Source organism: Dissoconium aciculare (genome assembly GCF_010015565.1).
Source record: "Dissoconium aciculare CBS 342.82 unplaced genomic scaffold K489scaffold_22, whole genome shotgun sequence".
NCBI classification, from domain to species: domain Eukaryota; kingdom Fungi; phylum Ascomycota; class Dothideomycetes; order Mycosphaerellales; family Dissoconiaceae; genus Dissoconium; species Dissoconium aciculare.
In genome coordinates, this window is record NW_022984972.1 from 173,481 (window position 1) to 197,433 (window position 23,953).

At 52.0% G+C, this 23,953-nt stretch overlaps 9 protein-coding genes across 9 annotated transcripts; 4 read left to right on the plus strand and 5 right to left on the minus strand.

The window, feature by feature from the left end:
* Positions 1-263: 263 nt before the first annotated feature.
* On the minus strand, positions 264-1,275 carry K489DRAFT_385256 (uncharacterized protein). The gene is made up of 2 exons (XM_033606050.1): positions 1,090-1,275; positions 264-918 (listed from the first exon to the last, which is right to left on the minus strand). The coding sequence occupies exons 1-2, from the start codon at positions 1,165-1,167 to the stop codon at positions 559-561; spliced, it is 438 nt and encodes a 145-aa protein (XP_033455174.1). The 5' UTR covers positions 1,168-1,275; the 3' UTR covers positions 264-558.
* Positions 1,276-1,771: 496 nt separating this feature from the next.
* K489DRAFT_133455 (uncharacterized protein) lies at positions 1,772-2,241 on the minus strand. The gene has a single exon (XM_033599060.1). The coding sequence runs from the start codon at positions 2,156-2,158 to the stop codon at positions 1,913-1,915; it is 246 nt and encodes an 81-aa protein (XP_033455175.1). The 5' UTR covers positions 2,159-2,241; the 3' UTR covers positions 1,772-1,912.
* A 370-nt stretch (positions 2,242-2,611) lies between these two features.
* K489DRAFT_391387 (uncharacterized protein) lies at positions 2,612-3,605 on the minus strand (the record flags this gene model as incomplete). Its single annotated transcript, XM_033606689.1, has 3 exons — positions 2,612-3,240; positions 3,271-3,379; positions 3,603-3,605. The coding sequence occupies 3 exons, from the start codon at positions 3,603-3,605 to the stop codon at positions 2,612-2,614; spliced, it is 741 nt and encodes a 246-aa protein (XP_033455176.1).
* Positions 3,606-4,600: 995 nt separating this feature from the next.
* On the plus strand, positions 4,601-6,870 carry K489DRAFT_414055 (uncharacterized protein; the record flags this gene model as incomplete). Its single annotated transcript, XM_033608119.1, has 3 exons — positions 4,601-5,016; positions 5,075-5,154; positions 5,213-6,870. The coding sequence occupies 3 exons, from the start codon at positions 4,601-4,603 to the stop codon at positions 6,868-6,870; spliced, it is 2,154 nt and encodes a 717-aa protein (XP_033455177.1).
* A 1,980-nt stretch (positions 6,871-8,850) lies between these two features.
* On the minus strand, positions 8,851-10,313 carry K489DRAFT_405317 (uncharacterized protein). Its single transcript, XM_033607154.1, has 2 exons — positions 9,422-10,313; positions 8,851-9,362 (listed from the first exon to the last, which is right to left on the minus strand). Exons 1-2 carry the CDS (start codon positions 9,818-9,820, stop codon positions 9,183-9,185), a joined length of 579 nt encoding a protein of 192 aa, XP_033455178.1. The 5' UTR covers positions 9,821-10,313; the 3' UTR covers positions 8,851-9,182.
* A 1,324-nt stretch (positions 10,314-11,637) lies between these two features.
* K489DRAFT_405318 (uncharacterized protein) lies at positions 11,638-12,268 on the plus strand (the record flags this gene model as incomplete). The annotated part of the gene is made up of 2 exons (XM_033607155.1): positions 11,638-12,036; positions 12,092-12,268. The coding sequence occupies 2 exons, from the start codon at positions 11,638-11,640 to the stop codon at positions 12,266-12,268; spliced, it is 576 nt and encodes a 191-aa protein (XP_033455179.1).
* Positions 12,269-14,083: 1,815 nt separating this feature from the next.
* On the minus strand, positions 14,084-15,246 carry K489DRAFT_435403 (uncharacterized protein; the record flags this gene model as incomplete). The annotated part of the gene is made up of 3 exons (XM_033608595.1): positions 14,084-14,847; positions 14,898-15,104; positions 15,206-15,246. 3 exons carry the CDS (start codon positions 15,244-15,246, stop codon positions 14,226-14,228), a joined length of 870 nt encoding a protein of 289 aa, XP_033455180.1. The 3' UTR covers positions 14,084-14,225.
* A 995-nt stretch (positions 15,247-16,241) lies between these two features.
* Positions 16,242-20,086, plus strand: K489DRAFT_133683 (carbohydrate esterase family 3 protein). The gene is made up of 5 exons (XM_033599063.1): positions 16,242-16,400; positions 16,457-17,836; positions 17,888-18,544; positions 18,598-19,311; positions 19,378-20,086. The coding sequence occupies exons 1-5, from the start codon at positions 16,334-16,336 to the stop codon at positions 19,956-19,958; spliced, it is 3,399 nt and encodes a 1,132-aa protein (XP_033455181.1). The 5' UTR covers positions 16,242-16,333; the 3' UTR covers positions 19,959-20,086.
* An 826-nt stretch (positions 20,087-20,912) lies between these two features.
* K489DRAFT_133680 (uncharacterized protein) lies at positions 20,913-21,449 on the plus strand. Its single transcript, XM_033599062.1, has one exon. The coding sequence runs from the start codon at positions 21,059-21,061 to the stop codon at positions 21,374-21,376; it is 318 nt and encodes a 105-aa protein (XP_033455182.1). The 5' UTR covers positions 20,913-21,058; the 3' UTR covers positions 21,377-21,449.
* Positions 21,450-23,953: the final 2,504 nt, after the last annotated feature.

Below are 23,953 nucleotides of genomic sequence, written 5' to 3' on the forward strand. Positions count from 1 at the left end.
TCAAACTGAGGATAACAACACCAATGAATTCATGTTCAAAATGCAGTAGATGGATACAGACGAGCGTTTATCGGGTCCCCGCATGAGGACGTGTTCGTGAAATGCCTAGCGTGTAGACGAAAGGATGATCGGTAGAATGTCCGCAGTATGACCGCCGCCCGTTTCCCTCAGATATCCGCCCTCTGCGTCATCCGGAGTCCATCACAAGCGGCCTCGACAACTCTGCCGCGCAATGCGGCCCGATGCCCTCTCCTTGCCCTCCCTCTCTCTCTCTGCGAAAAAATTCTCCCGCACACGCGCAGAACCCGACACGCACAGCTCGCCCGGACTCGGATGGAGCCATTCTCTCCCGACTGATTACGCCCCTCTCCTCTTCCTCCCCGGGAGCGGCACTCTCATCCGTGCTCTTATTCCATCTTGTAACTTGGTAGCCAAAGGCAAAGGGCAAACCTCGGCTGGGCAGATTCGCTCATGCCAATAGACCCGTCGCAGCCTGCTTGTATCCTCGCCCGTCTTTTCCCACCACTCCTTCGCCGCCGCCACCACCCACAACCCCACTCATCCGCCTAGAGCGCCTGGCACCTTGGGCATCACCGCCAGCGGCTTCTCCTCTTTACACATGTGGACCCCCTCCCACGCCTCGAGGCAGAAGTATTTGTCGACGAGGAGATCCTCGCGCCCACAGCGGAAGACGAACGGGCCCGAAGGGACGCAGCTCGTCGAATTCAGCGGGACGGCGCCGGGCCCGCACGAGAGGAAGTCGGGCCCCGTGGAGATGCAGGTGCCGTTGCGCACGCGCTTGATGTCTTGCTTGGGCAGGCTCTTACAGAGCCAGGTGCCGACGCCGGTCATGACGCATTTCCCGCCGGTCGGCATCCAGTGGCTGAAGGGCTTCATGTCGGTGGTGTTCTTGGTCGTCTGTCGAGAGAAAGCGGAAGGGTCAGTCGAGGAGGGCCTCGGACGTCAATGGGACGGGGCTGTGTCTCCCTCCGTCGTGGGCATGGCCACCTGCCACCGAGGCCCCAACCGCGCAGGGGCGTCGTGGCGATGGCCGGAAACAAAGGGGATGCTACGAGAGGGTCCACGTACCGTTGATGCAGCCTGGACCGGTGCGACGCCCGTCAGGAGGGCCAGTCCCAGAACGAGGAGGCGCATCGCAAAATACATGTCGGCGGGATTGGATCTGGCTCAATGCCTGCGTGAGGCGTCGGAAATGGCGAGGCGGCGACAGCAACGACGATTGTGGCCAATCGTAGCAGTGAAGGGATCAGCTGGTCGGTCGCAGTCTCGATGGGTTCGATGGCAAATTCGTGGACGATTGCGCGGTGTTGAAAGATTGGCGTGGAGAATATGTAGCGGCCGCCTGTCCCTTTTCCGATCATTGCGGAGAAATGCTATGTCGCCGCAGATCGATGCCGCGCGGGTGCGGGATGACCGACCAGACCAGGGCGAAAGTCTGACCTCGGGACCGACCCGGGGCATTGCCAGGAGTACGTGCCTGATTATGTCAGCCACCGGTGGGCGCTTACGTCACCCAACGCCCAACGCCCAACGCCCACCGCTACTTACATCACCCACCGCAATTGCTGCCTCAGGCATTAATTGTTCCCCTTTTATCTTCTGTATATAGAATCTCCCTAGACGGAGGATGGGGACACATATCTTTCTATCGCCGCACAGGTGATATGCGGGAGGGCCTACTTGCATGCAGACGCAGCCAAAAATTTTATTGAAAGATGTGTCTCTCTCCTCATTCCCCATCTAGGAAAATTTCTATGTACAGAAGAGAAAGGGGGAAATGTTGATGCTCAGGCATCCACAGCGGCACCTGCCGTAGGTATGGTGCCTCAGGCACTACGCAGGCTCAGGTCACCCAGCGGTGGGTGACGTAAGCCGGTTACGGCAATACTTTCTATACAATTTTAGCTGCGTCTGCATGCAGGCAGCCCTTCCGCATATCGCCTGTGCGGCGATACAGGGGCTGCGCAACGTCACGTGACAGGGGCGGATGTCGGTGCGCGGTGACGACGGAGCGCACACTCTGCCATCTCCCGCCGCGTACTATCTTCAAACTCGAGGATCCGTACCTTATGGTTCCAGCTAAGGCCAACTTCAGGAAGGAGCTGGTAGCTAACTCCGTTGCGCCGCTTGGTCGCATACTGTTTCAACGAGTCCCAGTCTACAGATGCTAGAAACAGTTCAACGCGTGAACGATTCGGTCCTTCTGACAGGGAGGTATAATACTCCCAGCGGTACCCAGAAAAAGCACTTGGATCTGCGCAGGAAAAGTCAGTATACACACTCTCAACGGAAGGGTTGAAGTTCTACCGGGGGCTTCGTGGGACATGTTCCTCTCGATAGTGTCGTCGTTCGTTCCAGAGAGGGTCGAAGTAATGCAAACTTTCTTGAGCGCGAAAGCATGAAATATAGCTGTAGTAGGAATGAGAGGGGCGATGACTAGCCAACTCCATGTACTAGGTATACGTTGTGTAACACCAAGTTTTTCCAGTGATTCCATTACTTCAAGTGCTCATCATACTAATGGAAGGGAGTCTATGGCAACTAAATTGAGAAGTCTCAATTGCTAGATGAGATACCAATATCGACAAGTTTAGCCTATCTGCCGAAGGCCAGATATCCGATTTCTCATCTCCACCTCAGAAGACGGTGTCCGAAAAACAGATGTCGAGGAAGGAAACCCGTTCAGTGAGATGGAGTTCACAGCAATAGCAGGCCGGCTTTGGTTTTCGTTTTGAACGCGCTCTGGGAGCACGTGCAGCTGCCGCGACTTCCACCATGGTAGCAGGTTGTAGTAAACGCCGTAACCAAATACCCCGATCCAGAGCATCAACTCCACTGCATAAATAACAATGCCTAGAATATCATGGTCTGGTTGGAGCAAGACTGAAAGTAACAATGTCAAATCTCCCAAAGCGTACAAAGCTACGAAAACGAATGAGATGCCTCGCACGGAGCGATGAGTCCAGATATCGACATAGTGGCGGAGGACTCCTAGAGCCAAGAGCAAGGCAGTAAAAACGGCAACCAATGCCAATGGCCATCTAATGCCTCGGTTGACAGCTGTGTTGAGTGCAAATACTAGTCCGACCTCAATAACGCCCATCGTACACGAGATGGCGACAACTACTACCACGGCTCGTACAAAAGTCCAATGCCGTTCGTAGTAGTAGCACTGAGCCCAAGTGATTAAGCTCAGAAGCGCGAGGATCTGTGGTTGGACTTGTTACGCAATGCTTAGTTGAGAGATACTATTAGAGACGCCGAGGGGGATGCCTGCCCAGGCCCACAACATCATCATGGTCGGCTGGAGGCCGGTAGCATCGTGACGCCGGTAGTTGAGGATGATCTGGGGGATCAGCTGTATAGACCAGAATACCGCACCCGCCACGCCCAGGACATTTGCAGCGACGATGAAACCACTAAGAGAGGGATTTATGACAGAGTAAGAATATTGATATGCTCACTGTCGGAGAGAAAATGATCATTCCTGAGTATACACCCGCCTTGGAAAACTTCATCGAAGAGATGGAGCACCAGTCTAGCGCGAGAAAAACGCACGTGACCAGGTCCAGCGAAAGAACCATCTTGGCACCGCGCCCGGCGATGGAGAAATCCGCCCCGCAACCAACGCGATCCCGGCTTTTCCATCACGGCTTGGATGGCAGGCTCTATACCACTTCATTACAATATCGAGACCACTGTTCGGATTTTCATGAACGCATACTCCGTGGAGGTCAGTAGAAGACCTGTCCGGCTTGATTTTCCCTAGCAAACATTCTCGCGCATGTTGAAAGATTACGATTCGGTGAGGTGACCGGCGTGTTTTCCGAGCGGGCTTTGAAATTTAGTCACGATCCTCACTCGTGGCCCCATGTCCCCTCGACATCTTCCTTCCGGGCAGGAGATATTCCTGCAGCTCACCACGTTATCTTGGCATCAGGATATCGCAAAATCCAGTAAGCTCTCCTGGGATGATAAAGATTCCTGGCAGTCATGCAAGTGACATTTACATATGTCCTTACTGGCCGAGATGTTTTGGTGGAGGAAATAAGCGGCTTGGTACCGAACGGACGGGAATGGGCCTCCCGGACACGACAACGCCGCACGTGGGCGTTGCCGCGTTGCCGCGTTGGCGGTCCATTTGGGAGATTTTCCATCATCTCTCGTGGCAGAAAACATCATGCCAAGCGGCTAGACCACGAGGCGAGATCCAACGATTCAGCCAACAACCTTGTCGAATAGGCGCGGCCGGAATGTCACTGTCTCGGTCATGGCTTAAATCAACCGAGTCATCTGCTGACCGGACGCCAGATGTTCCAACCATGAGCGGCCGCTAGACTTGCCAAGCAATAAACAGATTGGTGAAAGAATGAACCCATCCCGCTGCCAAAATGATCACAGAAGGAGATGCACAGCACCACACGATGTTGGCCGGATACATATACTACGTCGTTGGCCTACAGAGTGAAATCATGCCCAATCTCCATGCTTCCCTGGTCTCTCCATTACTCCCGAAATACATTTCGGAGTATCGAAGCGACCTCAATCCATTAAGCGGTGACCATATCTCAGCCCCAGCATGCGTTCTGCCCTTCTTGCAACGGCCATCATCGGTCTGGTTGCGGCCTTCCCATCTCCACAAGACATCGACTTTGATCTAGCATATGCCCTGCCGAATCCTACCTTCACAGAAGCTGTGGGAGTTACAGCTCAGACGGTTGCGTACAACCCGAGCACGGTCTATGCGGCAGCTGCAGCACAAGTCACCCAAAGCGTCACCGACTCCACTGCTGCTGTTGCTGCCACAGATGCCACTCCTGTTGAGAAACGAGCAGCTGCGTGTGCTTCGCAGCCCGTGGGCTATGGTCCGGTGCCGAGCCCGGATACTGTGTCTGCATTCCTCGCCTTGCCAGCGTACTCCCAAGCTGCTATTGCGGCTTCGGCTCCAAGTGGATATGTCCAACAATTCTCTAATCTTCAGGCTTCCAACAATGCGTGAGTGGAAACGATCTCGCTAGGTGTGTGGCTTGGGCAATACTGATGGGCATCACAGGTACGGGTATCTTGGCTACACTACCTTGAAATCTTACGACGTCAACCTATGCGCGGCCAAGTGTAACGCCATCAATGGGTGTAAGTGTCTCTGACAGTAAAATCTCGTCTCGGAACATTGTCCTGACGTAGCATTCAGGTATCTCGATCAACATTCTTTACGAGCGCTCTCCATCTCTCGAGCCTGGTTCAGGCGACTCAGGTTGTGCTGATCCTGCAAGCACAACATTAATCAAGTGCGTCTTTTGGGGAGGACCGGTTTCGACTGGAAATGCCGTGAATCGTGGACAGTGGCGCAACAAGTTCCAGGTCGTCATCGCCGGCTCCAATGGCTACACCAATGCTTCGGTCGCCTCAGTACCCGGCTACAGCCCAGCAACACCTCTTGGAAACGCTGCTATCAACGCTCCATACGACAAATTCGGTTACAGCTCTTACCTAGGCGTGGCCATGTTCATTGGCTCGTTTGACGCAGCACTCTGTGCTAAAGCCTGCTCAGAGAAGAGTGCTCATGCGATCGCTCATCCACCTACGGACGGCACTCCGGTTCAGACTTGCCAATTCTTCAACACCTACATCTTGTACATCAACACCACGAATAATGTTCAAGGTCAATACTGTGCCATGTATGCACAGTCCTGGGGCTCACAATATGCTACCAATGTCGGGCAATATCGTGGCAACGACAATTTCAAGATTCAATACAGCTTCTCGTACAGCAACATTACTAACCCCGGCACGCCAAACCCTCTAGCTGCCGTCTATCAAGCTCGTAACGACATTCAATGGCCTAGCAACTCGGCTCAGCCGTACTGCTCATCCATTCTCGGCTACACGACTCCCGTGGTCACTACTACCATTGTCGCCACCTCAACTCCACTCACTACGACAACGACCACGATAATTCAAACCGACCTGACTACTACCACCATCGTCAAGCCAACGACAACGACAACGACTGTGACGTCAACCATAGTCGGCGCGGCTAAGCGTGACGTTGGTGTAATTCCGACTGAATGGACAACCATTGACGGTATCCGAGCTAAGGTCTTGCCGAGCGTTTTCGGACCATCCACTACGGAGGCGGTCAAGAGACGTGAAATTGTGCTTCCACAAGTTCTGAGCAAGTATCCCGCAAGTATCATAAGCTCGGGCTGTGTTCTAGCCGCCACCCCTGTGACCATTACCAGCACTGCTACCAGCCTCGTCACATCAACGCTAGCCACGGTCTTCTCAACTGAAATCCAGCACACCACGACAACCGCCACCGCAAGTGCGACGTCGGAGCCGATCTTCACAGAAACCGCTGTTGCGACCTGCACAGCATCGTACAAATTCAGAATCGCCGGTGGCCGGCACGATGGCGAATACGTCGTGGGCAACGAGCCTCTCAACAACGACGAAGTCAACTATGGGGTCCTGTATCCTATCACTTTACTAGAGGCAGCCCCCGCCTACACTATTCGTGCCGACGGCCGCATTTCCGCTCTTTCCCGGCCGTATGGCTGGACTGTATACAACGGCGCCTGGTTAAGTAATATACTTACGATGACCGACTTCTCTGCTGCCATCTACGGTTGGAACTTCCTCCGCTGCTCCATCGACACTAGTAGGGAAGTCGGATCGGGGGCGGTAGGTGTCCTGTCGTGCCGACAGAGCAATGGAGCTCCGTCCACATTCGTGACTTGCACGAGCCTGGACTACGGCGTGTTCGCGTCGGCGGACATCTCGATCGCGGAATCTTCCAGCTATGGCTGCACGGGGGTGACGTTGCAGGCCATTCCGGTTTGCGCGTGAGCAGGATGCAATCACACAATTGTTGTTGGTACATGTGACTTTGAAGCCGCTCGGCACACAACGCATCATCGCAACCTGTTCAACATCTGATTTTAAATCCAAGCCATCACTTCAATTACTCTTCGAGATGATTAGAAACTCGTTGTCTTTGTGTAGCCTGCCGAGTTGTTGCGACGTCATGCTTTAGAGGAGGATCTGAAGAGATATGTTGACTAATCATTGCCAGGCGCGATGGGCAGTAGTGTAGAAACTCCTAGGTGTAAATACATATAGACTAGTCATCGACTCCTATCAACATGTGAGAGCTGAGCCATTTCGGCAGTGAACTCGTCAATCGCCAGGCTTATGGATACAGACGGGCGTACAGCTTCCTTAAAGATTAGTCAAGGAGTGACACACGTTCGTGAGGGAATGAATCGTCCGAGGGACCACTTCGAAACAACTCATTATTCACCAAACGTAGACTCAAGTGACAACAAACGCTTCTCCAACCCGTTCCACACAGCTGGCGCAAAGAATCCCGCTATCCAATAATTACCGTGGTGGTCTCGCCCCAGAGTAACGATGGTGTTATTGGTAGAGAAGAGCCGACCGCTCCGCAGACCCCCAATAACAAATGAAGCACGTCCGGGTGAAGCCGGGCCTGATGACTCCTCAACGACCGCTTCAGGGAAACTCATATCAAACAAGCGAGCATGCACACATCAACAGAAGCTGGACGATCTTTCCCTTGAAGCCGGCCGAAGAAGCCGGCCGAAGAAGCCGGCCGAAGAGGTGGCGTGGAAATGGTGGAAGAGGCTTCAAGACGAACACCACGCCGATGCGCTGCGACTGTCGCTATCACGAGGATATAGTCCCATTTGTATGGCTGCATGAAGCACTATCATTAACGTCACCTTGTGCTCGCGCACCAAGCTGCGGTGGCCACAACACAGGCTCTGGGTACAACGAATGATTTCCACTGACGAGCTTAGACCGATAATTGAAACATGACATCCCGTAAAACACCGGCATCGCTGCCTTCCGCGCTCTGCAAGATGGCGTCCTGTGAAAGCACACGATCAACGAGAAGCTTGCTGCAGGAGGTTCGTGCGATACTGCCACTGCTGTTCCTGATGATCGCCAGATCCTTGGGGAACGCATCTGGGTTATTGATCAGTCCGGGTGATGGGGACGGCTGCCGTGTCCACCGATTCCCCAAATCCATTAGGCCCGATGCGGTAGCCGTCTAGCTTCGTCTTACGCGTGACGTAGCAAATTTTCAGGTTGAATGAGGTCCCACATGCACAGTATTGCTCCACGGAAATGAAGTAAAGCTGGTCAGCGAAGGCGTTTAGCCAGTTCGCATGCTCAAGAGACGGCCTGTCTGGTCGTGCTGGCCGTGTGACGATTCACAGACCGTCCAGGCGCGCACAACCTGCGTTCGATCGTGTTGCGTAGACTTTCATCGTAGTCGTGGCGTCCTGTATCCCGAGCATCAATGGGTTTGTCTTGAATGAGTTGATCCCCGGGACAATTGCGCAACCTCCTTGGCCCGCCACAAGCATCCACTGAGTTTGGCGGAGGAACAGGGTTCAATCATCCTCGCAGCGTGCAGTCGTTTGAACAGTGTTAAAGAAGTCCGCGACGAATCAGAGCTCTCCCGGACCATCAAGCTCATCGACCATACTGTAATTTCCTAGGCTCGTGCTTCGGAGACTTGAAAATGGTTGATGGCATGCCGCATACCGACTTGTGATGTTGTGACCTTTCACTGGTAAACCCCTTGGCACACACGCACACCACATTCTGTATATTAGATATCCCTCCCCTCACACGTAGATAGCAATGTAAGCATGCTACTCACACATTTCAAATCGGAGGGACGAGAAAGCAAGGTGGTACGCGGGTGAATTGGAGATCTAGCAGGCCTTGCACGGCGAATCGGTCGACATTGTAGGGAAACGTGCACACCGCCGAGAGAGCATTTAGGGAAATAACACGCTTGGAACTAGTGGGGCAACATCCCTTATTGGTTCGACTATGAATGCGTCTTGCGCTCTCGACAAATCCGCCATTCTGCGCTACCAAAGGATCGCCCAGTTCAAACAACCATTGATAATGAACATGGAGCTTTCATACAAGCAAGACTCGGAATTGTGTCCCGAATCGAAATCCAATCAATCTTGAGCGAGCACATCAGCTTACAGCTCGCCGATGCCTTAGTCAATCCGAAGTACAGTCGGAGCAGACGCGAATGGTACTACGACCCTCACACGAGTGACGAGGATCCCCAGTCGAGCCTGCGCGAGGCAGCCGACGCGTTGCGCCATCTAGTAGACCTGCTTTGCGTATTCGTCGCCGATATTGCCGCAGACCTCCTCGCCCCAGGTCGTGCGCCAGTAAGTCTTGTTCCAGTCCTTGATGAAGATATAACCCGACTTCCATGCTCCACAGGTGTTGTCCATCTGGACGTTGAACTGGTTGATCTCGTCGTAGCTGCCGTATACTTTCTGTATCAAGCGCAACTGGTTAGAACAATGACCTGCTTAAACAGACAAATCAGACTTACTGCCTTTGAAAAGGAGGGATCACTATTGTAGGTGCAAAGAGCCAACAAGGAATCACCGTAGTGACAGTATAAAATTTGCCCTAGGGAATCGCCCCCCACGTCCAAGGTATTAAATTGGCCTGAATATGAGTTGAGCCAGTTGCCGAGACAGTCCTGGACATGTCGGTAGGTCCCATCTTGGGGGATGTCCCGACCGGTACAGACAGGAGCTCCCGGCAAATCACGGGTCTGGAGCTCAGGAGCCGTCACGTCAGGATCGGCCAGGCGTCGCGTGACGGGCTGCCCCGCTCCATCGAAGCTGACACTGTAGACGCCATCCGGCTGGTCGGTTGGAGGAGTGTATGGAATCGCTGAGGCCGCCGCGACCAGAGTTGCAATAGTGGGGACGGAGAACTTCATGGTGTGATAAGTGAATGCTCAAATGATGTGTAGGAGTGTCGTTTGGTGAAAAGAGTATTGATAGATGGTGCGATTGCGCTTCCTTTATATCTAGAAGAGAGTGGGGTCTTCCGACTAGGACTGCTCGTTGTAGAACATGAGAGATCAAGGCCAACAAGCCTTGACAGCAGCTGCTGTCAGACCCCTGCGGTCACACCCCTGCGGTCTTTTTGCAGCGTGAACCGGACGGTGGAAGCTGACCACGGAATTTCAACGGGCTCTAGTGACCACACGTCAGCACTGCTTGCGTCAAAGATGTTGGCTGTGGGATAAGTGCCATCGTTGGACGACGCCGCCTTGTCACTCCCTTAGCGCTTACGCCAAACGCCAAGGACGCGAAGAGTTGGTTGGTTTTCTTCAATAACCGCGAACGGCGATGATCTGCGAGCTGCCGACCGCAACAACATCGGCATTCAATGCATATCCAACGAGTCATGGTCTGTTTCAAGCACTTACTGCAAGGTGTTGGGGCGGAGCCTCCAGCAACGAAAATACTTTTAGGGCTGCCGCGGCTGACGATCAGCGACCCACGTGCCGAGCCATGTATGATGATATAGCCCTGGATTGGGAAATAGGCTACCAATATAGCCCTAGACCGAGAGATAAGCTGCTAATATAGCCCTACACAGGGAAAAATGCTGCTAACAGAAATAACCTATAGCGCGAGGTTGAGAAAAATGGCGGATCATAACTATAGATTCCGCACGGTCGGATCTGACGCAATGTCGATCATGCCCCCTGTTAGTCGACTTAAAGCCGCACCCTTGCTTAAGGCGGAGATGATCTTTGCTCATCTGACAGCTCCCAACATAGTGAGCACTCTTTATACACGTGCGCATCGAGCCTATCGCACATGCAATTCGCCTCAACAAAGCATCTGCATGCCTGTTCGAACCGGCTCTAGCGTGAAGCCAGCGCTCAAGTCCTTGTTACGATCCTGGAGCGGACCGGAGCAGACAGCCACGCAAGAGCACTGATCCAAGTCACGTGTCGCCAACCTCAGGGTCACACACCCCACAGAACCACGATACAAGCAAGGGTTAGGAGAACCCTAAGGAGCAGAGCTTTGGAGCAGCTGCCTGAGCCAGAGCGTTGATCCAGGAGCAGGACTTTAGAGCAGACGCCAGAGCCAGAGCACCGCTCCAGATCAGAGCACTGGAGTCGCTAGCGACTCCAAGTCACTGATCCACACATTTCCTTTGTACCTAACTTACATATATAGGTAGGACGAATGGACCTTATGTCTGTTCGTGTTGAACTCATGTTACCAACTTACCCATTGGAATACAAAGCCCCTTCTCATTTCCCTATTACACCACTCATTCTCAAGAAGCCACCTCGAGTAAACCGCCTTTGGCAGTTGACCCGTAACAGTCCTCTCCTTGTCACGCCTGTCCATAGCAAGCGCGCGATGGAATGCTAAGAAGCCACAATGATGTCCTTCCAGCGGCCAAGACACCAACTTCGTCCGGTATCGTTGCGGAAGGCCCACAATTCTAAGAAGGCAACGGGTACCGGCAAAGTTCTGCCCCAGCCACCATTGCGGACTTGTTGGACGTTGGAAAGTGTCTGACGACATCAATCAAACAGAGACCCGGAAGCTGAAGAAGGAAGAAGCTGCATCATCGTGACTCCCAAGAACACCCAGGTATAAAGGGAGCATTGTTGCCCCATCTCCGATAGACACTCATCACAGATCAGCAACTCTCGTACGAATATCCACGTACATTTCTTCCACTATTCCATACGTCGCGCACACGGTCCCGTTCTCTTCAAACATGAAATTCACTGCCATTGCGACCCTCGTCGCGGCTGTTGCCGCCATCCCTTACTCTCCTCCCGCCGACCAGCCTGATGGCGTCTACAGTGTCAACTTCGACGAGGCTGGCCAGCCTCTCGTGCAACGCTTGGCCGATCCTAACTATGCTCCCGCCGCTGAGTCTCAAGTTGGCGAGGCTCAAGCTGTCGAGGCTGAAGCGACTCCTCAGCTGCTCAAGAGAGCTCGTGAACCTTACTGTAGCGGTCTATACATTCCTCAAGATGGCTCGTACAAGCGAGTTCAAGACTGCCTAGGCAACTGGCTGGATGCGAACTCAGGCAATGTGAAAAGGGACGGCGGTGCCGTGATCTACTGTCGCTCAGGCGATACTTTTTTGGCCCTATGCAGCTATCCCGAGGTAAGTCTGCATCATTCAAAACTGGGCGTCATCACGTCTGACTAGTCAACCGCAGACGATATATGGCAGCTCCAAGGAGATTACAAACTTTAACGCAAACATGGACGTAACATGTGGCGCCTGGAAGTCTGGCTACGTCTTCTATGATGAATGGAACAAATCTTACTATCGCACAATGGCGGCCGAGCCCATCTGCACCAACATCGACGCTCATGTCCAGCTGCCTTCTTGAATGCAGGCACCAGATCAGCATGGTTTGGATCAAAATTGCCGGAATTTTGACTCCGGCTTGACCTGTCGCGGCGAGGGGTGCCGAAATAGTAGTTCGGCTTTGTGCAAAACCCCCTGTTCCGGGCTGAATTTTGTTGGAGCGGAGATGCAAGCGATTGATCGGTCTGTAGCAAGCAGTAAGTAGCAAAGCAGCAGGGAATTTCCAATAGTTCTAGAGATCGAAATACATTGCGGCCTTTAATTTCATGGTATCAGTCTCATGAGATGTGCTCTCCGACTAAGTGAGAGACTTCAAGTGCAGCGTTTCAAGCTCTCCTCGGACATTTCTTATTGTCGCGACTGCATTAAGAACAATCACCTCCCAATGATGTGGCTGAAAGGGATTCGAAATCCCCAGGCAATTTCATTTCTCTCGATGCGAGTACGAATACCGACTAGAGGGTTCCAGTGCGCCAATACCTCGCAACACGCAAGCCATGATATCATGCAATTAGCACAGCGGTTGCAGATTTTATTTCGTGTAGAGATGGAATAATCAATCCGACGACAACATGGGAGTGCATCAATAGGCAAACAGTAACATCCTCCAGGTCCTTCATCCCAGTTTGATGAAGATAGATGTATATTCTGTCGTCATTATAAATCAAATGGCTCATACGCATGAGAGATGGACGTTAAAGTGCATCTTCGGAGTCTCACTTCGATGGCCGTATCGTGGAATTCAATAAAATGCTTGTCTCTGCTTGACGAGCTATGTGTTCATAGGGTCGATCTAGGCTTTGGGGTTATTCCAAGGAAGTATCTTACCGCTCAACCACGAATAAGGAAGATACAGATACAAAGAACAAGCTTCTGCTGTCAAATTGTCAATACGACAAGTCGTCGTCGCGTCGCAAAGCCAGAGCAGAGCCAGCGAGGTAGCTAGCCCTCAGCCAGCCAGCCAGCCCTGCTAGGCTCAATTTCATTTAAAACAGCCCTTTTTGTCGGTTTTGCCCTCGGAGGGCCTAGAGAACGACGAGGAGAACAAGCTCGTGTTTTCAAGTTATCTATACGACGACGAATCGTCGTATTATAGAGTCAGAGGAATAGAGGTGTTTTGAACTATATCAACCTCGTACTCGGGTACTTTCTACAGACTATCCCTCTATGCCTCAAATTCACGTTGCCATCTTTTTAGACAAAGTCAATTGACTCTAGAGCCGAGGCTAGTTTCTAGATGCTATAGTCATATAGATTAATAGTAGGCATTCAAAATATCAAAAAGTGATGGGCTTTTCGCGCAATTTGATCTTAGGCGCTCCGTAGAGGGTTGGTTTTTGGTACGCGAGTCATGTTGCCCGCGGATGTGCGTCTGACTTGGGAGGTAGCGTTCAACACGAAAAACACCTGGACATCTGTAAACGCCTGATTTCCCTTCTTAGCAACCTCGAAGAATAGTGCAGCCCGGGCGCGGTAGTTTGATGTCACCGTTGAGTCGAAGCATTTCAATCCGCTAATTACGGATTGACCTGTATTGCGCTACCGTATGGACACCCACCCAGGCGGCGGTCGTCTATCAGAGCACGTAAATGCTCTAATCCGCACGTCATTCCGCCATCACTTGGCCTCGTCGACGCATATTTGCTACCGCGTCCAACCTGCTCTTTCATTCTTCGAAGCAGGACGTTGAAGTCTCCCTCACCGTCGTCGCCTCAACAAAGTGCTGGGAAACCTAACATCACCCCACACACCATCGTCTATGACACATATCATAATGTGGAAGGCCAAAACTCACGGCTTTGGTCAGCAGTCATATATTCACGGACGAAAAGTAGAGATGGAGTTGATGTCACTGGCCAAGGCAAAGAAACCGCCCTCAACGATTCTGAAAAAAGAAGACAAAAAGTCGTTTTAGTCCGCAATACAGCTCTGTTATCATCTTGCCACTGCGAACTATCGTTCAAGATAGCGCCTGAGTTTCAGCAGTCCAAGTTCCAGTATATGCGGTCCTGATACGACTGACAAGCCTCAATCGCCCTTTGATGCTTCATAAAGGTCTGATCCACCGTGTCGAGATGGGTATTGAGCGAAGCAATTATTGGCGTGATGATTTTTGCTGTTTCAACGCCGTATCGTCTCAAGGTGCCTTCGAAATCAGGCTCCGTCCACGGGCCAAAGCCAACATCTGGTCTGTCGAACGTGGACAGCACCTTTGTGGTTCCCGCAGTGTCAGTGGATGTATGTGGAAGTTGATCCGCGATTTTGAGCCCCGAGAAACTTACAACGTTGTGTGGCCTTAATTGATCATTAATTTTATCAATCCACTTTACCGCTTGGTCCGCAATGCGAGCCTTGACGGCCAAAGCGACTGCCTTCTCAGCCTCCGACACGTCCCGCCCAAACATCTGATCTGCGTCTGCACCGGCGTCAAACCGGAGTGTCTGAAGGCGATCGATGATCGGCTCAAAGATCTTAGAGAAGCCGGGCTGTTGGGCCTTGACCGCTTTAGCGTCCGGGAATACGCTGGGCAGCAGCTTGTTCGGATCATCCGCGAACTTATATCCTGAGTTGCGCAGCTCGCGGGCCGTAGTATCAATGTCGCTGGGGGATAGTTAGCCCAGTACCGAGCTAGTGCAGCGAGGATCTCATACGGGAAAAGATCGTGTCCGGCCGAAGTCCTCCCTTGCCATACTTTCTTCATCTGAATGTGCTTGCAGAACTCGTCGAAATAGCAGCTGCCATCCGGTACAGTGCCTCTACAGCCTGGCGCGACGAGAGTTTTCCCGTTGCCGAGCCGAAGGACTTCCATGCGGTAGACATGCCACTCAATCATGAGGGTGTAAGGACCAGCGCGAACACTAGCGTGGACACCAGTAAGCAGCTGAAATAAAGCGAGTGACAAGATGAAAAAATTCATGATTGGAACGAGTTGAGACTTGCGAGTTGTTGGATGACATACTCAAAGAAATCGGGGGGCGCGAACACGCCCTTTTCAAACATTATGTGTTGATGGAAGAAACATAACTAGGATCGCTTCCATCTCCTGACTTTCCTGCACAAGTGTGCGCTCAACATGTGTCCTTCATGTTCGTGATAGCAATGTTCGCGCAACACTAGGGAAAGAGCGCATTAGGAAAAGCTAGCATCTAGCGCATGATAGTGAGGGCGCTGACCACCATCTCATTCATCTAAGCTTCGCCTCCAGTCGAGGAGTTGCTTCACTTCGCAGGAATATTGCCAGGCGTTGTTGGTGGAGGACTATCGTCAGGCGTCGTTGGTGGGCGAGGCTTGTCAGACATGTTGGTAGAGAGATAGCGGCGCCGTTCTGGAAGTGGTTCGTCTCCACGTGCGATATGCAGCCGACGGTCAGCGTAGGGGCTGTAAAGTGAAGGAGAAGAGCTCGAGCTGGTGGCCACAAAAGTACGCTAAACCAGATAGGTTGTTATCGGTAGCCGCCTCTTCAGCTATTTCCGCCCGACGCGGCCCGAGCAAAGGCCCTAGGCACGTATGAATCGAAGTAGGGTTTTTGAAAAAAGCCGGGATGCTCCGATGTTCTAGGCTTGGTCGGCATGAATCAACTAAATATAGCCCGTTGGAACCTAATCGTCGAAAAAGCCAGGTTCAGAAGGGATCAGCATGCGTGGCGCTTATCAAGAGCTTTATCGAAGCTTCAAATAGCTTGAACAGCTTAATAGTGGAGGTCTCAAAGCACGTGGCGCGAAGGAGAAGGCGCTAGAGTGGACACAACATCACCTCAACGCTGCTTGGCCGATGGCCTATCTGGAGAACACGAAGAGCAGGGCCAAGATGGGCCTAAGATTTTCATACACGAGAGACGGGACCAACATGTGCTTGAGATTAGCATACTCGAAGAAGTCTCGTTCCTTCCTTCGACCAAGATAGCAAACCCTGCGAGGGGTCGTGTCCTAACAATGCATTCTTGCACAGCCGCGGACAGTCTTCGACATTGCAAATCGATGGAGACTTTTACCAGATCTCGTGGTTATAAGACATCTGGATGGTCCCGTATCCAGAAACAACTTAACACTCATTCAGTTCCTTTCTGGGACAACAGCACTCATTCACCATGACACGGACTATGCATCGCACAAGGTCGCTCTCTTCTTACATCTTTCTTTTCTTCACTCTCTGCGGTAAGTTTAAATGCTTCTCTCAGAGGACACGCATGTTTACTCACAATTCCCTGAAGCCTTCGCACGTTCGGCATTTCTGCCAAGTACCCATACCTCACCGGACGCTCGCACCATACCCTACGTGAAGCCCCGCGGCAATACCGATTTGAGGATTCTCTGTCTTGGAGCTTCAATTACCTTCGGTGTAGGATCAACTACCGGCAATGGCTATCGGAAGGAGCTACGAGACATGCTTACGGCAGCTGGTGCTACGGTCGAATACGTAGGCACTCAAACCTCGGGCAACATGGCTAATAACGCAAACGAGGGCTATCCTGGATTCCGGATTGACCAGGTCATGGGCTTTGCATGGAACTCATATGGCTACTGGCCAAACGTGGTCCTCGTTCATCTCGGGACTAACGACTTCGTTCAGGGTTACGATCCTCAGACTTCCGCCGACTCGCTAGGCACGCTTATTGATCAAGTGTACCAGGCTATCGGCTCTTCAAATCCTCTTGTGGTGGTCTCAAAGCTGCTGCCTAACAACAGAACCACAACAGAGAGTGGAATCCAGAAATTCAACGGTCTACTCGACGGCATTGTTAGCTCTCGGGTCAAGTCAGGAAAGAATGTCCTTCTAGTTGACATGCATTCTAGCGATTTCAGCCTTGCCGACATTGGGCCGGATGGTACACATCCAACAGACGCTGGTTTCCACAAGATGGCGGGAGTGTGGACGACTGCTATCAAGTCTGCTCTCGATGCGAATAAGATATCAAGCCCCAAGAACAACGGCCTCGCCAAAAGCACAACAAATAACGTCCATTGTGCAGTCTCTACTTCCGGCGTCAGTCGCCCAAGCACCGTGCAGTACGGATTCGGAAACAAGACGGCAATCTTTGCAGGTGCCTGGACAAACATTGGGATCGTCATGAACCACACCTCACCTAACGCAACAGGCGTGTATTGGGCCAAGCTGAATGGCGTCTCGGGCCTAGGGGATGACTACGTCTTCATCGACAAAGACGGATCCATGAAAGTCGCCTATAACAAGGGCGGGGAGACCTTTGGCGCTCTGAACAATGTCAATAAGCCTCCAGCTTGTGATTCTGCAGGTACGGCATTTGCTGAGATGAATGGTGATGGCCGAGACGACTTCTGCTGTATCTCGAGCGACGGAACGCTGCAGGTTTACACCACCTCTTCCGGACCGGCCTGGGGATCAGCTGGATTGACTCAACATGGCATTGGTGATCCCCGCGCTGGAATCTTCGTTGCGGACGTTGACGGGGATGGCCTCGGCGATTATGTCTCCGTCTCGAGTGGTGGACTTGTCTCGGTTTCGTACAATCGCGGCAATACCTGGACCAAGTTTTACCGGGTCTTCAAGATCCCGGACTTCAACGGCGGCGCAGATTACGCCGGACTTCGATTTGTGGACGTTAACGGAGATGGTTTGTCAGCGGTCATCACTACCTATCGAGCTCATGCTAACGTGTCTACAGGACGAGCCGACTGTGTGCGGCTAACTCAGTCTTACAGTGATGATGAGAATTACAATTACCAGGTCACGATCAGTGCATACATGAATTTTCCCGGCGGTTCAATAGTCGAGCCCTTTTTCATGGACTCTGGAATCATTATGCATCCAATTACCAACGCCGACCTGGGGATCAATCAAATGACCTTTGGCCGTGTCCGTGGAACCAAAAAATATGATCTTGCGACCCTCCATGATAGCGGTGCTATGAAGGTTCTCGAAAATCGAGGTTACAAAGGAATTGCCTACGGCCCTCGCTCTCGGTACTGCGACATGACAGGTTCTGGTAGTGACAGCTACTTGAGTATTGGACCGTCTGGTGCTCTCAAATTTTACCAGAACCTGCACAATTCTGGTACTCACATCAAGTTTGGTGAAATTCTCCCTGATCAAGGTTTGGCTGCCAACGATGTGCACCTTGCAGACCTCGACGGAGATTCGAGGTGCGACTACATCATCGTCAACAATAGAACTGGTTCGCTGCAGTGGCGGAAGAGCAACAGGCTCTTGCTGTCAGGAACGGGCGGCTCTCTGTCGTTGGCGGATCCCGTGTCGCTCGCTTTCTCGGATAAGCCTAGCTGCGACAGTGCTGGCGTCAGGTTCGCGGACGTTGATGGTGATGGTAATACACTCTTTCTATCATTACATCCTTACACCTACTGACCAGAAACACAGGTCGTGCCGATTACATCTGCGTCGGTACAACAGGGTACATCAGCATTAGACTGAACACAGGAGGTGGCTTCAAAACATCTCTACCGGTGATCGACGCCCGCGGGTTCCTTGGCACTGCTGACACCCGCGATCCTATAAATTTCGCCGATATTGACGGCGACGGCTACGCGGACCTTGTCTTCTTCGACACAAATGCTGGCACAATCACCGCAAGGCTCAACGTCAATAAAGGGCAATCGTTCGGAGAGGCACTGACAGTGTACTCGGACTCAACTCTGATCGGAGGATACGTGCGCTTCGCTAATCTAAACGGTTTGGGCCGCGCTGATTGGCTCAACATCAATCCTCTGTCTGCAAAGGCTAAGGTGTCGTCCAATCGTTGCCCGCCTCCGACACCGCCGACTGGAATCGGTTCCAACCCTAACCCGCCGTCCGGCCAAGCTCCCAGTACCGACCCCAACAACGATGGCGCCGGAGTTGATAATGATGGCGGGGATGATGATGATGACAGTAGCACCACCGACGACGGCGATGATGATGGCTACGGGCCGGAGGACTTCGAACCTTGCGACTATTCCAACAGCTACTCCAGCCTGGATGATCTCGCAGCTGCGGCCAAGAACATCAGAGGCGATTGCCTGCACGTTCACACCATGCAAGTACTCGGCGACATGCGTGACTCGGCATATGACTCATATGCTGACGCTAACAACGGTAAGTTCTTTTCGTTTTTGGATCAAACGACTTTGAATTTGTGAAATACACTGACTCTGATCACAGGCTACGACGCGGTCTTCGGCTACTATGAGACATACATCAAGAAAATGATCCCAGTGACCCTTATGGGTAGTTTCATGTTCACCTACGGGACCAACAACGACGGTAAATTCCGCGATCTAGGACCTGGAATGCAATACTTCGATTGTCAGGGCGGCCAGGACGGGAATGACAAGTTCTCCTGCAGTAGCCTCGCAGATACGAGTCGACACGACGAAATTCTGAAGTACCCCACAACGTTTATGCTACGGGACAAAGACGGCTATGCAGCTGCTATCCAAGACGCGGGGCTGGATCTGAGTTGGATATCATTCGATGACTACAAGTTGCATACGTCGATCGATGTCCAGACCCCGACCGCAGCAGGGCCCGGAGGCTCGGGACAGGGTTCAAGCACCTTTGATTACTACTACCAGTTCAAGAACTTCCCCATCATGAACGCGACCATGGTTGTGCCGAACCCGAAAGACATCCGTTGTGAAAGCTCTCGACTCGATCCCGGAGCTCAGGATTCAAATGGCCGCAACCCAACTCGACTTCATGCTTGGTCTGTGGAGCGGCGGCTCCCGTGCAGATGGAGCTGACACATATAGCATGCCTATTTTTATGCTGATGCAAGCTGTCGACAACATGGAACAGGCTAAGCAGCTCGGAATTCAAGAGAAACAAGAAGAAGATGCCGAAGCGGCGGCCGCGAAGAACGGAATCATACTCCTCATCAGCCTTCTGCTCCTCGTTGTCCCTGTCGTCGGGGAGGAAGTAGCCGTCGCCGCCGGACTCGTAACATTCGGCAGGTCGATCGCAATCGCTGGAGAGCTCGGCAATGGAGCACTAGCCATTTACGATAGCGTGTAGGACCCTAAGTCGGCCTTTGTCAACATCATGGGGATGTTGTTTGGTGTAGGTAGCATTGTGAAGGCTGCGAGGTCTGGGAGTGGACTAGGCGACATTGCGAAGCTCAAAAGAGGGATGTCGCTAGATTCGGTGGCGTCTTTTGGCAAGATTTTCAAGGACAATGATGCGAAGTTGACATCTATCCGGAACTTCTGCAAGAACAAGTGAACTGTCTCTTTTGGTGGAGGATTTCTTTTGGTAAAAGCTCCAGAGCGTCGCATCGCAATATCAAATCTCCTTGTGTTACACCCACGCATCACCTGAGACCTCTCAACAAACTGGGCGGTTTCTGCACCCTGTCAGCCATGGCGCTTGTTTCCTGGTGGTGGTGTAACAGGCATCGTCGGCTGATCAAGGAACAGCAAACAAGCGGATCAGTGACACTGCGAGAGGCGTAGAAGGGTACCAGAGCCTCTAATATATGTTCCACGTCCAGGTATGGCTTCGACAAATTACAATGGATTAGTATGAAGACAGCAGTCAGTGACTTGAGTCCCCGATTGTGACAGCGAGGCCTACCTGTGCGTCCATGCTTGAAAGGAGCACGTGGTCACGTCCGGATATCCAGGAGCTCTTGGGGCTCATGCCAAGCACGACTTGGATGCTGAAATCTCACCCATGACGTGGCCTGTCGAAGCTGCTCGAGATTGTCTTCTGCTATGCCTCAGGGAATAACAAAGCACTCTCCACTCAATGTCCGGTATCATCTCCGGGAAGTGCGTGCCTCCACTGCTCTCCTTCGACGTGTACGGAGACCTCCTACTGCAGACAACTTGATGGTATCGGAGACATGAACGCCCGTCCTGGCAAGAGAAGGCTGGGCGACAGCAATGCCTCTCGCCGCAAAGTACCTCGAGAAGTCGTAGAAAAGCGATCGAAGGGCAGATCTCTCGATGAAGATGCAGATCTCCGACGGGATTCTGAGGTCCGGAATGCAATCGTCGAAGTGTGGCAGATCTCGTTCGGGTACATTCGGCAAGTGCGACGGCCAACCACGTTGTTCCTGTCTATGATGCGCTTCTGCAGCTGCCAAGTCCTACCGAGAGTTGTAACTTTGCACGCCAGGCATTCGCGAAACAAAAGCCACAGTCTCCTAAGAACACATTGACGACGGAAATTCTTCGAGCCGTGCTGAGTCGGGACCTTCGTCGCAAGCAAACGTTGACTTTGACAATATTTCTTTTGTACTAGATTGATCAGCTTTCCTCTCAACCACTCTCAACAAGTTGACGTCCGAGATAAAGGACTGGTACAGCTCGATACACAAGGACGGCTGCACTTGTTGAGCTAGGTCGAGCATTGGGAAATCGTGTTTCCCGGCAACCGAAACGACGATTTCTCGTCGGGAACAGATGAGGACTGAAAATTTGCCAGAAGCTCTTTCTTCATGCAGTGGTGGCAATGAACCCGATGATCAAGGACCAAAATGCACGCGACACAAGGCTTCTGTCTACATTCGCGGTGGGTTTTCTGCGATATGTGCAAATGTTCTTACAAGATGTGACTAGTGACTCTAAGCAAAGGACATGAAGTCGATATGAAGGACGTGTAATCTCGCCGTAGAGTACTGGAAGCAGGGCTAGTAGAGCGAGGCGAAGCAGAAGTACAGGCTTTGCCCACTTTGCCAAGAGTGATGTTTCACTCGTCTGTAGTCACAAGATCATCATTTTTTATTACTACCTAAGGAAAGATTTTCCGCAGCATTGCAACGCTAACACATTACAAGGCTCTGCATCTCAAGAATAAATCTCCGTTCAGCCATCTATCCTCGCGTTCTTTGAATCCTCAAAACCAAGGAGCCACGTTCTCAAAGGAGATTCCAATCAGTGAGTATGGAACATGAATTGAACACAGGACAATGTAAGGTTGTCCTGTCTACCTATATAGCTGAGATACATACATGTGAAATAGGTTGCTCTGTTGTGAGAGCACACAGATCATTGGAGCAGGTCACCTGACCCTTAGGGTTGGGTGCCCTTTATGGCACTGGTGTTGTGAGTGCAGTGCCCGAGGTGCTGGTGCGGTCTGCGCTGGTGCGGACCGTAACACTAGCACGCGGAGACACTACTGCTGCCGCCAAGCCTAGAGCATAGGCCGCACAGCTCCTCGTAATTGCCGCAGACCTTGCGGCGATGTTACGGGTCAACTTCCTGTAAGAGAAGTTACTTGAAGGGATTGTTCTGGACAATGAACGTGTTCAGGGGATTGATGGGATTGTCTGATTTCAAACAGAAGGTTGGTAACACGAGTTCAACACGAGCAGACATAAGGTCTACTCGTACTGCCCATATATGTGAATTAGGTACAAAGGAAATGTGTGGATCAAAGTACTAGAGTTGCCAGCGACTCCATTATACTGATCCAGGAGTGAGGATCAAGAGCAGACCTCTGATACCAAGTCCTGCTCCTTAGGGTTAGCTAGTCACGTGTTCCTTAGTGTTACGGGTCAACTGCCAAAGGCGGTTTACTCGAGGGGCTTCTTGAGAATGAGTGGTTCTAGTAGGTGTTACGATCCCGAGAGGGATGGGAGAGCTGCATATGGATGCGGGACAACCAGTCGTTGCTGGCCCATGTCATGCAGCCCGAACCCTAAGGAAACACGTGACAACAAAAGATACGTAACACAGATACTTATGAGCGACACTCGCGGCCGCGCCTATCATCCGCGACGTTGCACATGTCGCACAACGATCTTGTACGCGCGCATGCGTACATGTCATTTGTACCTAGAGAACATATATAGGTAGGACGAGCAGACCTTATGTCGGCTCGTGTTGAACTCATGTTACCAACCTTCTGTTTGAAATCAGACAATCCCATCAATCCCCTGGACACGTTCATTGTCCAGAACAATCCCTTCAAGTAACTTCTCTTACAGGAAGTTGACCCGTAACACCGCCGTTGCTCAGACACAGCGCAACCTACGTTGTCCCCAGTAGTATTACAAACGCCCGCTACGACTAAGACGACTAAGACGACTAAGACAGCTACCACACCCGCTCCAAAGACCGCAGCTGCCACTAGGACAGTAGGCAAGACAATAGCCACGACAGCAACAAAGCCTAGAAAAGACGCTATTATGAAGACATAGTTGAAGACGCTAGAAACGACTACCACCCGCTCCAACGGCACTAATGACTCCAACACCAGCCGCGCCTTAACTATTACCGCCGAGTCAATTTGCGGTGGACGCAGTGCCGGCCGCGGACGTAGAGGACGTGCCAAAGCTACCACAGCGGCGCTGTCACGCCGCTCCACCCGCATTACAAAGAAGTCTAAAAAGACAACCTAAATGATAGATAGCGTCCCGCAATGATTTTCCGTGCTTTCCGACTCTGGTTTTGTAACCACCTGTGTCGTTGACCTGCTGGTCATGATTTCGTTCTGCTCTTGTTTACCTTGCATTTGCTTAAGTTACTACAACTATAATCCCTTTACGACGAGGACGTCGCCTTTTGCCTCGCTAAGGGGGGGACCTGTTACGGTTCCCTCCAAGGAGGACAAAGGGTCGTTGACTATGTAACAACTCTAGTCTATATAACACTCTTATGTTAGCAATCTGCGAATTCGCGCATTTTTCCCCATACAACGGGCTCGCGTTGAACCCGCGTGGGACTTGGCGAAATTTGCGGGATGTCCAGCCCCAGGTAATGCATAGGGTTGCCGTGGATGGGCCGGGCTGCAC

What these genes read in the sequence shown, in the direction of transcription:
- K489DRAFT_385256 (XM_033606050.1), bottom strand. Translation starts at nt 1,167, where the DNA reads ATGTATTTTGCGATGCGCCTCCTCGTTCTGGGACTGGCCCTCCTGACG. An exon ending in CGGTCCAGGCTGCATCAACG is followed by an intron (nt 919 to 1,089) that starts GTACGTGGACCC and finishes TTCTCTCGACAG; the next exon opens with ACGACCAAGAACACCACCGA.
- K489DRAFT_133455 (XM_033599060.1), bottom strand. Translation starts at nt 2,158, where the DNA reads ATGCGACCAAGCGGCGCAACGGAGTTAGCTACCAGCTCCTTCCTGAAG.
- K489DRAFT_405317 (XM_033607154.1), bottom strand. Translation starts at nt 9,820, where the DNA reads ATGAAGTTCTCCGTCCCCACTATTGCAACTCTGGTCGCGGCGGCCTCA. An exon ending in ATCCCTCCTTTTCAAAGGCA is followed by an intron (nt 9,363 to 9,421) that starts GTAAGTCTGATT and finishes CGCTTGATACAG; the next exon opens with AAAGTATACGGCAGCTACGA.
- K489DRAFT_133683 (XM_033599063.1), top strand. Translation starts at nt 16,334, where the DNA reads ATGACACGGACTATGCATCGCACAAGGTCGCTCTCTTCTTACATCTTT. An exon ending in TGTGGACGTTAACGGAGATG is followed by an intron (nt 17,837 to 17,887) that starts GTTTGTCAGCGG and finishes ACGTGTCTACAG; the next exon opens with GACGAGCCGACTGTGTGCGG. An exon ending in ATATGCTGACGCTAACAACG is followed by an intron (nt 19,312 to 19,377) that starts GTAAGTTCTTTT and finishes CTCTGATCACAG; the next exon opens with GCTACGACGCGGTCTTCGGC.
- K489DRAFT_133680 (XM_033599062.1), top strand. Translation starts at nt 21,059, where the DNA reads ATGAACGCCCGTCCTGGCAAGAGAAGGCTGGGCGACAGCAATGCCTCT.